This window comes from Cnephaeus nilssonii, assembly GCF_951640355.1.
Source record: "Cnephaeus nilssonii genome assembly, chromosome: 19".
NCBI lineage: Eukaryota > Metazoa > Chordata > Mammalia > Chiroptera > Vespertilionidae > Cnephaeus > Cnephaeus nilssonii.
The window spans coordinates 43,442,344-43,457,447 of NC_137090.1; the positions used below are offsets into that span (position 1 = coordinate 43,442,344).

Sequence of the window (15,104 nt, forward strand, 5' to 3'; positions counted from 1 at the left end):
CTTCACTCCTGCTGCTCCCTCTATCTGCAAAGCTCTTCTCCCACTTTCTTCTGTGGCTCACTCCTTCACATCATTTACATTTTCACTTACATATCCCCTTAGGAAGGAAGCCTTCACTGACTGCTCCATGGCAAATGGTCCTATTCTGAGTTTCTATCTCTTAGCACTCATCATCATGTGAAACTATACAATTTATTGTTTCCTCTTTACGTTCCCCACTAGAATGTAAGCTTTCTAAGGGCAGAGCCTTTATTTATCTTATTTATCATTCTATCCTCAGAACCTAGAAGCATGCTCATAATATATGCTCAATAAATAACTTTGAATTAAAGAATAAATTTCATTTAATTCTCACAATATCCAGTGAGACAGAAATGATCTTTCCAGTCTTATAGATGGGGGAACTGAAATTCAGAGATGCTAAATGATTCAGCCATCTCGTGTCAGAATCAAACACAAATGTGTATAATTTTAAAGGCCACAGTATTTTTTTATTTTCAAATCTTAAACTTTTCACTTTGAAATAATTTCAGACTTCCAAAAATGTTGCAAAAATAACACTGAGTTCTCTTTTACTTTTCACTCAGCTTTCCCAAATGATAACATCTCTATAATCATAGTATAATTATCCAAAGCAGGAAGTTAATGTTGATAAAGAATTGGCAACTATTTATATTTCATCAGTTGTCACCTGAGTCTCCTCCAGAACAGAGGTCTCAACCTCGTCTCTCATGACTGACACTTCTGAATAGGGCTGACTCTTATCATCATGATATAGACTGTTCCCAGTGCTGGGCACATGCAAAGCTTTCCACAAAAAACTATTATTGTTGGGGAAATACCTAAAACTTCCTTTTGAGGAGTGGAAGGAAAATGGCTCCTGATGTTCGTCTGTTTTGCTTAGTTTGGCAGACCTTGACATGTTTATAAAAAATAGTGAGGGCAGCTTGCTCAAGAAAGTCGAAAAAGGAGATTCCAATGGACTGGTCGAGATTATGGGACACCTTATGGCTCTTAAAGAACGGCAGAGCAGCACTGACGAGATGTTTGAGCCCTTAAAGCAAACCATTGAATTGCTGAAGACCTATGAACAAGAGTTGCCGGAAACGGTGTTTAAGCAGCTGGAGGTCAGTGCCAAGTTTATGTTTTCTTAATAACAGAAATAGAGGGAAAGTTTCAAGATTTCAGAGTGGGGTGAGGTGGGTTTAAGGAAATGAAAACCAGGGCTTGCTGACAACCCAAGGTCCATGGTTTGGACACTATGTGTCATATATGTGTAATGTCTAGCACATAATTGAAACTCAATAAATATGAAACAATGTGATGCTGGAGTTGTGTGGGAGAATTGATGTAGATAAGTGTTTTGGGTTGTTGTTTTTACCAGAACTAGGGATGAGCCAACTTTTTGATTCAGTGAAAAAAAAAAAAAAAAAAAAAGCAGGTCTAAGAAACGTTAAGATGTTGTAAGTAGAAATGGAGACATAGAAAATAACCCAGCACTCCTGAAAGTAGAGAAAAGGGCATGGATTACCAGGTTAGAGGTTAGGTCAAGAAGAACGGTATTGAGAGGGAAGTAGGTGATAGTCAGAAGAGCAGGCAACCCGGGAGACAAGTCAAGGCAGAGGGGTTGAGAACAGTCCAGTGGTACCAGGACCTTGGCCCTGGCCCTGCAGCAGAGATGAGGACACCGGGTACTGCTCCACTTTGGGACTGTGGGGAGGGGAGCCCCAGGTGGGTCTGAGCACACTGACGTCTCCTTTGCAGGAGCTGCCTGAGAAATGGAACAACATAAAAAAGCTGGCCGTCACTGTGCGGCAGCACGTGGCCCCCCTGCAGGCCAGCGAGGTGGCCCTTCTCCGACAGAGGTGCACCGCCTTCGAGGCTGAGCAGCAGCAGTTCTGGGAGCGATTTCACAGAGAGGCGCCCTTCAGGTATGGCCCCAGGTTGCCGCCGCTGCCTCTGTTCCTTTAAACACAGCGATCTTGGAGTCCCTGAGGAGCTCTGCATTGGGTTTGCCTGTTCTCAGGACAGGGACACTAGTCACCAGTCTTCCCTCCCATTGAGGTCTGTAGAACGTGGTGCTGATATGGGCAGTCCTATCATGGCCTGAGTGATATGGCCAAGGGCTGTTGGGAAAAAAAAAGGCTAGAACCTTCTGTTCCTCCAGGTCTATAAAGGGATTTAATGTGGTAAAATTACTACAGGTTTTTTTAAAACATAAATCTAACATGTAACATTCGGTAAGTTTACAAGTACAGTGTGTTACTTTGATACATTTACATATTGTGATATGATTGCCAGTGTAGCAATGTTTATCACACTGCATAATTACAGTGCAATATTATTGTCTACTAGAGGCCTGGTGCACGAATTTGTGCACGGGTAGGGTCCCAAAGCGGGGTGGGGGGTGGGACACGATCTGCCCTCCTGGCGGGCGGTGAGACGCCCTTGCTGGCCCGAGATCCAGATCCATCTCACTGACTTCCGCACTGGTTGTTGGGAGCCACCTGGCAGCTGCTTTTATATTGTTTCTTCCTTGAGGAGCATCTAGGGAGGGGAAGCAGCTGCAGTGCCACAGGCCAACTTCTAGGAGGCCAGCAGCGCTGTTGGGATCATGCTGGTGGCTCTGGTCTGTCCATGCCTGGCTCATTCTCTGGAGATTGGACCTGTAGGAATACTGAGGGAGGGAGTGGCTGCCACTGGGCTGGTGGGTCACTGGGACAGGTCTCAGCTGAGTGGCGCTCCCCCTGTGGGAGTGCACTGACCACCAGGGAGTAGCTCCTGTGTTGAGCCTCTGCCCCCTGGTGGTCAATGCACATCATAGCAACCGGTCGTTCCAGTTGTTCCAGTCATTTGGTCACTTAGGCTTATATATATACATATATATATATATATACATATATATATGTATATATATATAATATATACTACTATACTAGAGGCCCTATGCACAAAATGCGTGCAAGAGTAGGCCTTTGCAGCCCCGGCTACCTCAGCTGTGGTGCAGTCCCGGCTTTGTCTGGAAGGTCATCAGAAGGTCATCCAGAAAGACGTCTGGACAGTTGTTCCACTGTTTGGCCGTTCAGTCAATTTGCATATTACACTTTTATTATTATACTAGTAGATAGATACTAGAGGCCCAGCGTGACCTGTGGGGATCCGGCCGAAACCGGCAGTCCAACACCACCTGTTGCTCCTGCCTGCCACTCCCACTCATCCCAGCCCCACTGCACCTGCCATGGGCTCATGCCCAGTCAGTCCCAATTGGGAGAGGCTCACACCACCACAGCAGCACTCGCCAGCCATGAGCCCTGCATCGGACGTTCATTGGTCAGCTGAGTGGCGCTTCCACTGTGGGAGCATACTGACCACCAGGGGGCAGCTCCTCCATTGAACGTCTGCCCCCTGGTGGTCAGTGCACATCATAGCGACCGGTTGACTAATCGTTCAGTTGTCCGGTCGTCCGGTCACTTAGGTTTTTATATATATAGATTCATTATATTATGCATTCGTTTCTATGGCTTATTGACTACTTGTTACAAGTTTGTAGCCTTAAATGTATTCTTATTGGCATTCCCATCACCTGGTAACCACCATTTTATTATCATACAATACTTGTCTTTCTATGACTTAGCTCAGTATTATGTGCTAAAGGTCCATTGTGTTTTTTCAGATGGGAGGATATCCCTCTTTCTCATTGCTGAGTAATATTCTATTATGTATATGCTTCACATCTTTTTATCCATGCCTCCATTGATGGGCATTCAGCTGTTCCCTTATCGTGGCTATTGTGATAATGCTGCGATAAACATGGGAGTGATGATATCTCGTTGAAATCCGGTTTTCATTTCCTTTGGTTATATACCCAGAAGCGGAATTGCTGGATTGTATGGTAGATCTATTTTTAATTTTTGAAAGAAACTCTATATCATTTCTCATAGTGGTTGGAACTAAAATTTCTAGGTTTTTACTAAACTGTTAGTATTCTAAGTTCTCACAGACTCCTTTTGGTTTTAAAAAAAGGCTGATAGAATTTAAAATAATTTTGGAAGGCATTTTGGAGGAAGGATTTGAGGTAAAAGATTTACTTTGGGGTGTGCATTCTCTACTTAGTAACGCTCAGTTTGGCAACTTCCAAGCTTGTCCCTCCCAAACTAGAGGCTGAGCCAGAAAGCAGTTCAGTGGGACAGGAAGAAACCCTGGAGCTGAAGTGAGGGGACAGTGCCCACTTCACCAGCAACACAGGATCATCCAGAACCACAGACACAGGACCATAAGAACTTGTGATTAGGGCTCTTTACATAAACAAAACAACTATAAGATGGGCGGTCCACACACACACACACACACACACACACACACACACACACTCACATCGTCCCTTGGTGAAGATGTCCATCTGGGCTCTGTCTTACCCACTGTCAGCACCTGGGGCTCCAACCAGGAGAACACGCTGATCTGGACAGCCCTGTGTCTGCTGGTTCTGGATGGTCCCATGTCTGCTGGTTCTGGATGGTCTCGTGTCTGCTGGTACTGGAAGGTCCTGTGTCTGCTGGTTCTGGAAGGTCCTGTGCCTGCTGGTTCTTATGGTCCTGTGTCTGTGGTTCTGGATGATCCTGTGTTGCTGGTGAAGTGGGCACTGTCCCCTCACTTCAGCTCCAGGGTTTCTTCCTGTCCCACTGAACTGCTTTCTGGCTCAGCCTCTAGTTTGGGAGGGACAAGCTTGGAAGTTGCCAAACTGAAAATGCCCTACATAAGGAGGAAAGAACATTTTCATTTTTAAGGGTTACCGTATTTTCCGGCATATAAGACGACTGGGCGTATAGAAGATTTTCCTGGGTTAAAAAGTCATCTTATACGCCAGAAAATATGGTACTTACCCACAGAAATACAATGCTGAGAGACACAGGTTAACATAACAAACTAAACAAAACACCCACAACTTTATTGGAAGGACATTTAGCACAGTGATTATGTACGTGAACTTTGGGTTCAGGCTGCTCAGTTAGACGTCTAATCTCACGTCAACAACTTACTGTGTATGTCAGGGAGCTACTCAACATCTCTCTGCTTCCGTTTCCTCATCTGTTAAATGGGGTTAAGAATTACATTCACCTCAGAAGGTTGTTGATGGGATTAAAGGAGTGATCTTTGCTCAGAGCCTGCCACCAGGGTGAGGAGCCATCCTGGTTTTCCTGGGATTCTTCTGGTTTAACCCTGAAAGTCACACATCCAGGGAAGCCCCTCTCTCTCAGGCCAACTGGATCATGGATCATCCAACCTGGCACGCAGTGAGGACCTACTTAGTCCTATTATTTATTCATCAAACATTTATTAAGCAGCTACTACCTCCCCAACATTATACTTTGACTACAGAGAACAGGGTGAGTATGTTAGGAAGCAGGGAAGGACAGGCGTGAAATATACAACCTGGTCTCCGAAGCAGTGTGTGAGCTGACCATCAGAGTCACCTGGGGGCATTAGAACTCCCAATGTCCAGCCTTCCTACGGACCATCAGTACTTTGTGAAGCCCCCCAAGTGATTCTAATGTGCAGCCAAGTTGGTGACTGCTGCCCTGGGGAAGTATCTGGGTTCTCGTTAAGCAGTCGTGCCCAGGCACATGGCCCCAAACGCGTGCGTGTCCTTGAGAGTGATTGCCTTAGGAGCTAGGCCCTTGTTCCAAAGAAGCATCTATTGCTCAAAACATTAGTGGCGCTCCTGCCGGGACTTTTCGGTCAGTCTGAGGCACGTTGTATTGACTCTCCTTTAGCATACGGTAGAAGCTTTGAAATCCAACACTGATGGTGCAGAGCCAGAGGTGATGGGGAAACTGGTTACCATGCTGGGTCCTCCTGCTTCATGTTAGCAACAGTCACACTGACTGCGGCAGCCTTAAAAAGAATGACACAATTTTTTTTTTTTTTGCATCAGCTGACTTTTAAGAAAATCTCAAGAAAGAAATTCTAAAGCTGTTTGGTGAACTATCTTCCCAAACAGACTTCTGAGACTGCTTGAGAGGAAACAGCGCCTCGTTTGCTGGTGTGCTTTTGCATGTCTGTTGGAAATCTGGTGGCCCTCCCTCCTTCGTTGTTACATCAAGTGTGCGTGTCGATCAGCTGGTGTTGTTTCTTCATTTGCTAGCTGCATTGTTTTCTCCTTCTTAGCACTTGTATCTGCTGCCTCTGAGGACTCTTTGCTGGGTTTTCCAAGTTCACATCTGGTAATTTGACATGCAGATGCATCTTTGCAAAAGAATCCTTTGAAAAGCACTGCTCACAGCAGTGTGGAAAACCAGACGCGGCCGCAATTCTGATGTATTTCTCTTCTTGTCAAGAAAACTGTCAGGACTAGAGCAGAATTGTAGATTTGTTGCTGAAGGGAATCTTAGTGGGTGTCAGCTCATGTTTTTTTTTTTTTCTTTTTTAATCCTCACCCGAGGATATTTTCCCATTGATTTTCAGAGAGAGTGGAGGAGAGAGGGAAAGACAGAAACATCAATGTGGAAAAAAAACAATTGGTTGCCTTCTGCACATCCTTGACCAGGGCCTAGGCCAGGGAGGAGCCTGCAACTGAAGTACGTGCCCTTGACTGGAATTGAATCCGGGACTCTTTGGTCCACAGGCCGACGCTCTATCCACTGAGCCAAACCAGCTAGGGCTCAGCTCATGTTTTGTTTGGTTTCTTAGTTTGATGTTTGTGAATGTGTGTGTTTAAAATTTTTAAGTACTGTGTGTGGCAAATGAGTATAATTCTGGCTCCCTCACTTTTAAGTCCTTTACAAATTTCTAAAATGCAGACCCTGGTCCATTCCTCTGTGAATGCAAGTTTCTGCTCCTGAGTCGATTGAGGGTTAAGCTCACAATGATCTTGTCTTTGAGGAGAAAAAGGAAAGTGAGTGTCTCATTAAGCGCTTGCAGTCTGACAGGTGCTGGTAAAGTCAGGTTGCTGGGGTTGAGGTTCTTCATGTCCAAGTCAAGTTTTACTCCTTCCTTTAGTGCTTAACTCTAAGCTGTCTCAGCATATTCTTAGCTGAGCTCTCTCACGTCACAGCAATTGGCTAAATCATCAGGAACTTTCCACAAATTTTAAAATTGGAGACTAACTTTTCCCTTTGAGAGAAAGGAATGCTTCACTCATGCTTCTAGCTGCATTCACTTCTTTAGTCTTCCTGACCTTGAGCAAGGTCTTTCTGATCTTAAGAAATGATGCCATGACATACAATCTTCTTACCCACATCAACACCAAGTAACCCAGGAGTTTCTAAGCCAAAGCATTTGATCCCTATGAGCTCCAGCTCAATGGAGGCCATTCGTGTTTTCCGCTGGCTGGCAACCAGATTCTGTGAACAGTTGGGAGAGCATTCTTGGAGACACTCTCACTGGGTGTTGCTCTGCATGATAACCAGAGAAAGCAAGGCTTTCCAAATAGCCCAGTGCAGCAGACACGAGGAAAGAAGGGCTCTGTCTTGCTTGCACGGTGTCTGTTGTCTCTTTGTTAGCTGGAGAAAAGAGCTGTATTAGTCATTAAATCTCCCAGGGACGTATTGAAATCCTAACACCTGTCATTAGTTCAGCTTGATCCTGTTCTTCCAGTTAATCTGACTCATTCACATGATTCAGGCTTCCATAGAGCAGAAGAGGTTCTGGTCTTAACAGTGGAGTTAGGGTTTTAAGAAAATACACATTCCCTGACCTCTGAGACTTACAGCCTCAGGGACAATTTCAAAAATGAGCAATTTGACATGTTCATTGGGTGCCAACTTTAACCCCCACTGAGGAGGCACTTCACACCTCCTATAGGAGGCAGTGCTTGAGCCAATAGGTAAATGAAAAATAGCCATTTAGAGAAAAGAGGTGGAAGGATGGAGGATATTCTGGACAAAGGCAACAGAATATACAAAGGCACAGAAGAGTGAAGATGCAGGGAATAGCTGGAGAATTGCCTGTGTGTGTGGCTGGAACGCAGGAAGTGGGAGATGAGAATGGAGCGGTCCATGTGCCCAGGTTTTGTCCATGATCAGCCACTTAGGAGTCTAAATACCATGCTCTGATGGCTGTTGAGAACAGATTAGGGTGAAACAGGCCAGGTGCTCCATGGAAGAGTGGGTTAGAGAGAGAATGATGGAGGGAGAATCAGCAGGATTGACTGAGTATGAGAGATAAATAGGGAGGAGAGCCTAGTATAATTCTCCACCTTTCATTTTGTACAAGTAAGTGGAAGGTATTGTTTTTCTGCTTACTGAGACTGGGGCCACAGAACGAGAAGAACTGAAAGATCACAAATTCAGATCGGATATGGGGAGTTTTACAATACCTCTGGAGTATCAAGCTGAGATGGGTCATCATTTACTGTATATGCAGGTATGGTACTGAGGTGAACATTTAGCAACTGCTAGCTTCCCACTTATTCCACTCCCTCTCTCCCTGTGCTCATGTCTAGGTCAGACCCGAATCAATCACTTTTCTAAGGTCACATGCATGAGCACCATAGTTCCATTTCTCTTAATTATAGTTTTATTCATCCAGACTTTCTAGGCATTTCTCTTTCAGATTAAAATACTTTTGCATTATTATTTTAATTTCAAAGACTTACTACACCCTTTTCCCTCCTATTACTTTCTTGTTCTTATACTGTATTGCTCCCTCAGGGTTTGTAGAACTGCTTCAAGTTTATTAGGCACATTAATCAGGTTTACGAGTATCCTGACAACTTGCACAAGAGTTTTGAAATGGGAAGAGGGTTACCTGCCCTCATGTCTAGAGGTTCCTTTCACTCCTTAGGCCCAATTGATTTTTATGTGTGCTCATCTACAGGAAATGATTGTCCACAAATTTAAACTGTAAACAAAAATTATGCCACAGGGTTGATGAAGTTTAGAATAGGTTTGACAAATTATTACCTCTTATGAATATTTAAGGAACCAATATTGATTAAGAATTTCATATGTGCTGAAGAAAGAATGGTTAGAAAGATCATTTATTATCTCCTGCGTATACCCCCAAACACTTGAATCATTTTTATCTTACTAATAAATTATTCCTGAATTATAGTCCATTAATAAATTAAACAAAATGTGGGCTTTTCGAATTTTGTCTGGTAGATTTTGTATTAACACCAAGAGGCTAAGTTTACTTTTTAGGTCTATTCTAGTTAAGATAAAAAGCAGAACATACACTCTCCAACAGTTAGTCTTTGCAGATGAAGAATAAGCAGAAGGGCATTTATGCCTGGGTTCTTTCCTGCTGGACCACGTGCCATGAGGATTTACCTTTCTTTTCTTTTAGGTCTTTTTCTACTGCTCTTATATGGCAGTGAGCTCCTTGCATATATAAACATAGGGCCCCTAAACTTTGGGGACTCCAACCTTGTGTTTCGTTCTGAAACACTTGGGAGCCAGAGAATAGTGAAGATGTGCAATGATGTTGAATCTCATTCTTGTAAGATGTAAATCCACAATCAAAGCACATGGGCCACAAAGTATTTGAACAAGTGGGAATCAAAGATAGGAAGCATCAAAATTCCCCTGACACTAAGTTAACGGTATGCATAACTGTTACTGTGTTCCATGAGCATTAGGCTTAAGTGGTGAGCAGTTCAGGTAAATAGCTTTAATTAGGATTATTTTCCATCTTCTCCAGTCAAATATTTCCAAAGACATCTGGAAGAAGAGGCAGTTCAAGAGAAAGAGTTCATGTGTCATTCTCTTCCTTTTTGCCTCTCCTCTATACCCCACCAACTAACACACCCTATCCTAGTCACTCATTTCCTCTCAACTTCACCTTCATGATGTACCTGAGGATGCCCTGTTCTGCTTGTAGAGGAACATAGTATTCACCCTGAAGTCATGTTACCCCCAATATCTAGCCCTCCAGCCACATAGAACCAAGAAAGCCTGAGGTCAGAAAGGGTTAAAGCGAGGTTAGGGGAGAAAAATGAGAGGCTCCTTGAACACATGGGTTCTGGGCTCTCCTGACCAAGGCAGTGTTATCTGCTCATACAGGTTCCTTTGCATGGAAAGTTCTATGCTGGAGTAGGTGCTATTCTGGTGCTATACTGGGGGGCGGGCGGGGCAGCATCAAGTAGGTTAACACTGGTGACGATCAGCAGCAGTGGATGTGTGCCATAAGCATCGGAGAGAAGAGGATGAGGAAATGTGAACCGAAACTGTAGAGCTAAGCATCTGCTTACAGGAGTCACGTTCTGAACCAGAGGCTGCCCCTGGATGCAGAGGGAGCAGGCCAGAGAAGGGTGAAGGGGCAGATCAAGGACAGCTCGGCAGAGGGACTTGAGGCACACAATGACTGTATGGGCCTTGGTTCAAGTGGTTCTCAAACCCAGAGGTGCTGTTGCCTGAAAGTGAGGCAGGTCGTCAGACAATGTCAGCAACCTGGCACATTGGAACCACCTGAGGGGTTTGAAAAATACCCTTCCCTGGGTCCTACACCCAAAGACTCGGGTTTAATTGGACTGGGGAGCAGCCTGAGCCTGGAAATCATCTGAAGTTTCCAGGAGATCTACTCTGAAAATCCTACTAGACTGAGAGCCACGGCCCAGAGGGGGCAACGCCAGGTGGGGTCCGGGCTGGACTTCTGCGTGCCAGCGCTGTCACTAAGGACTGCCTACGCTTGTAGCTCCCAGAAGGAACCTGGCTTTATGGCACCTACAGTACAAGACAATGCTCTTGTCAAGTGGTGTGGAAGCCAACAGGGGGGAGGCTAACAGAGGCTGGACAAAGGGGTGTTCCCCTCTACCCCTGGATGGGGAGGTCGGTAAAGCAGAGGATGAGAGAAGTATTTTTACCTTCTCCCACGTGAAGAAAAGATCCATGCATGATATTCCTCTTGAATTGCCTTTCCCGCAACTAGATATGCTTAGCCTAGTCCAACCTACCTGAATGTCTTTTCTTCCCAGGCTTTGGTGGAAGTCACTGCTCTTTGCTAAAATCCGAAGCGTTTAAAGATGTAAGCTGGTGTTAGTTTGGGGATTCTAGGAAATGGGGGCCTGTCTGCCACCCTTACAAAGCGAACACATTATGTTTTGTAGGTTTGATAGCACCGACCCTCATCAAAGCCTGGATGCCAGGCACATGGAGCTCCAGCAGATGGAATCCGCCATGGCCTCCATTTCCGATTCTGCCAGCTTGTTCGAGGTCAACGTTCCTGACTACAAGCAGCTGAGGCAGTGCCGGAGGGAGGTCTGCCAGCTGAAGGAGCTCTGGGACACCGTTGGCATGGTGACCTCCAACATCCATGCCTGGGAGGCCACCCCATGGAAGAGTATCAACGTGGAGGCTATGGACTTGGAGTGCAAAAGGTTTGCCAGGTACCTGCGGAACCTCGACAAGGAGGTCAGGACCTGGGATGCATTCACAGGCCTGGAAAGCATGGTGTTGAACACGCTGACCTCCCTGAGGGCAGTGGCTGAGCTGCAGAACCCGGCCATCCGGGAGCGGCACTGGAGGCAGCTGATGCAGGCCACGGGCGTGAGCTTCACCATGGGCGAGGGCACCACCCTGGCACAGCTTCTGCAGCTCCAGTTGCACCGCTTTGAGGACGAGGTCCAGGGCATCATGGACAGAGCTGTGAAGGAGATGGGTATGGAGAAGACCTTAAAGGAGCTGCAGGCCACGTGGGCCGGCATGGAATTCCAGTATGAGCCCCACCTGCGGACCAGCGTCCCTCTGCTGCGTTCAGATGAGGACCTCATCGAGGTTTTGGAGGATAACCAAGTCCAACTTCAGAACCTGATGATGTCCAAGTACATCGCCTTTTTCCTGGAGGAAGTGTCGGGCTGGCAGAAGAAGCTGTCCACGGCGGACGCTGTCATCTCTACGTGGTTTGATGTGCAGCGGACATGGTCCCACCTGGAAAGTATATTCATTGGCTCCGAAGACATCCGGGCTCAGCTGCCCCAGGTACCTGCTCAGGGAATCCTGCTTGTTTCCTTACCTGAGCCAAAGGAAGAGCGCCCTGTCCCTGCATCCCCTAGACCTTCCCTCGTCTGCCACTCACCATGGTTTCACTCAAAGGCGTCTCCAACAAACATGACCTGACACGCGCCAAAAGTCAGGCAAAGAAAAAAAGGGAGAAGGTGAAACGCACGGTATCAGTTTGTTCATAGACGGGTGGGGAAAGAGAGGAGAACCTGGTTTTTAAAAAGTAAATACAGGAAAGAGGAAAAAATATTAGTCCTGCCCTCAGGGATGAGCTGCTCATGGGTTGCTCCGCAGATCATTACGATGCAGGTCTAGACTAGCAGGGGGCTTGCTTTGCTGGCAAACTCCAGCTCCTTCTCAGCAGTGAGCCATTCTGCAAACCCCTGGTCTGCGCCAGATGCTAAATACCTGTCTTCAGCTAAATAGTGATGAATTTCTCCAAAACATGTGTTCTCATTTCTCCCTTCCCCGAGGGTGATTGCCTCTTATCCTAATTATTATGCCATTATCTTGCCCCCTCTCAGTGGACTCTAATTCATTTACAACGTTTTTTATTTTTTGTGGCCTTTTTCTCATCTCTTCAGCACGGAAAGTTCTTTGCTTAAAAAATCAGTTTGATTCCAAAATGTAGCATCTTGTTCAGGTCTTGCTTGAAAGTTAAAGCACATTTCATTAAAACATCATATTTTTCCAACTCATCCCACAAAAGCATGTGTAATGTAATAATGCAGATTAAAGGTTGTACATTTGGAATGAGAAGCAACAGAAAAGCAACAATTCTGTTAGAGCCATTATAATTCAGCCAAACTGAGCAAGCCAGACTTTTTCCCTCCAATGCCCATGATTGAGGAGGAGCAGGTCTCATTAGAAGGTAAAGACACAGGTGGAGACTTCTGTAGACTTTATAGGGAGCATTTGAAAACTTGCAATTACACATAATAAAGAATTAGCATCATTAACTTCTCAACACAGATTGGTGTTAAAATATGTAAATATACATTCATTTTCTTTGTATTAGCAATGCAACAACAGAGGCAATTTCAAAACAACAAAATCAGTCATCATCTTACACTCTGACTAGTAACTAATTACATTCAATTATGAATATTTCCCAACTTTTGTTCATGTATGTACATAGTTTTACATAATTGTTCTTGGCATAACTATACTTTTTATCCAGCTCTTTTTATTCAAACATTTATGCTGGATATTTCCAATACGTCTATAACCTTGATACTTTGTCATCTTTAATTGGAGTAAAATACCTCATTGGAGAATCATGATTTACTCAACCCTGCCCTCTTGTTGTTAAACCTTCTTAGGAGAGAGGTGTGGATGCAGAGGTCTGGAGCGGACAGGCCACCAGCGTGGGCTCGAGTCCTCTCACTCCCACTTGCAGGGCCTTGGGCAAGTTCGTTAGCCTCTCTCTTCCCTGATTTCCTCACATGCAAATTAGGACTAATACTGATACCTACTGCAGGACATTAATTAAAATAGTACACATTGTACACACCATTATGATTGTTTGTGTGTAATAATAATGCCACATCTGGTAGCAGGTGCCAGGTATTGGGATAAAGTGCTTTGCACATCATATATTATTGTCTCAGTCATTTCAGCAACCCTGTGAGGGTGTGGGTGTTTGGGTGAAACAATGGTATCTAATTAACTTTGACATGACATTTGCTGAGGACAAACTTACCTTGGTTATAGTACAAAACTTCTGCATGGACCCAGGAAAAAACCATTGGGTTCACTGTCTACCTGACTTAGGAATTATGTGTTTAATGCCAACAGCTCTCAAAGTGTGGTTTGGTGGCCCCTGAGGGGTTGCTGAGACCTTTTCAGGAGATCCTCAAGGTAAAACCTACCTTAATGAAAAGCTAAAGTGTATTTATGGGCCTTTTTACGCTCATTCCTCCATGAGCGGGCAGGGGAGCTTTCCAGGAGCTGTGTCACGTGTGCTGTCACAACAGACCGAATGCAGAAGCAGAGGGGAGAGTCTGGCCGTCTTCTGAGTTAGACCTGATGCAAACGAGATTTGAAGAAGTAAAACAATGCTACTTCTTTCTAGGAGTTATTTTGTTTGGGAAATAATATTTTATTTTTGTAATATGTTTTTATTGATTTCAGAGAGGAAGGGAGAGAGAGATGGAAACATCAATGAGAGAGAGACATTGATTGGCTGCCTTCTGCATGCCCCACCCCTGGGATCGAGCCCACAACCTGGGCATGTGCCCTGACTGGGAATCGAACTGGGGACCTCTTCGTTCATGCGTTGATGCTCAACCACTGAGCCACACCGGCTAGGCTGGAAAATATTATTTTAGACAAATACATGTTATTATGCTAACTAATAAGATTAATATTGTTACTTTTTAAATGAATTAACACATATTTTTAAAATTTTTCAACTTCGAAATTTTTATAACTTCTAATGTAGAGGATATATTGATAGATAAAATTATCTACTTACAAAGAGGTTCAACTCTTTGTACTCCAACAATTGTTTTACAGTGTAAGGGAATATTAAGACCAAAATGTTTGTGAGCTCTTAAGCTAAAGGTATTTCCTTCTTTCAGTCTTAGTTCAGCCTAGAAACAGGTTTTCGTTCTGACTCGCTACGTAAGGGGGCTTCTTAGCATGGAGGGGAGTGGGAGTTAATTGTCTCCATGTTTTTATTTGCAGGATTCTGAAAGATTTGAGGGCATTGACATTGACTTTAAAGAGCTGGCTTATGATGCTCAGAAAACTCCAAATGTAGTGGAAGCCACCAACAAGCCAGGCCTTTATGAAAGGCTGGAGGACATTCAGAGCAGGTGAGAGCTGCTTGCTGCCCCTTTGTGAGGACGGAGGAGGCCTGTCCTCCCCTCTGTCCCTGAGGTCGTCACTTCATTTAACCGCCAAGGGAGCGAGCATGCGCCTGTGTGTGTGCCTTGGTTTGCTTGCACTTTGGGTAATAGGAGTGTAATGAGAGGCGTTTATCCTGATGGAAATGTATCAGTGTGGCGTTGGCAAATGCCCCTGCTGATCTCCGCATGTGTTCTATGTGTTGCATGTTTCTGCGTGGAGGCAATGCCTATGACCTAAGGGTCTAGGCCAGTGGTCGGCAAACCACAGCTCAAGAGCCACATGCGGCTCTTTGGCCCCTTGAGTGTGGCTCTTCCA

The 15,104-nt window shown here is 45.0% G+C and overlaps 1 protein-coding gene across 1 annotated transcript in view; it reads left to right on the forward strand.

Moving 5' to 3' along the window:
• Nucleotides 1–15,104, forward strand: part of DNAH9 (dynein axonemal heavy chain 9) — a gene marked incomplete at its 5' end in the record, with an annotated part of 343,516 nt that overhangs the window by 84,524 nt on the left and 243,888 nt on the right. Inside the window, 4 exons of the mRNA XM_079798920.1 lie at nt 905–1,127; nt 1,765–1,931; nt 11,045–11,915; nt 14,625–14,755. Coding sequence (XP_079655046.1) covers nt 905–1,127; nt 1,765–1,931; nt 11,045–11,915; nt 14,625–14,755 — 1,392 coding nt within the window. The remainder of the gene's footprint in view (nt 1–904; nt 1,128–1,764; nt 1,932–11,044; nt 11,916–14,624; nt 14,756–15,104) is intronic.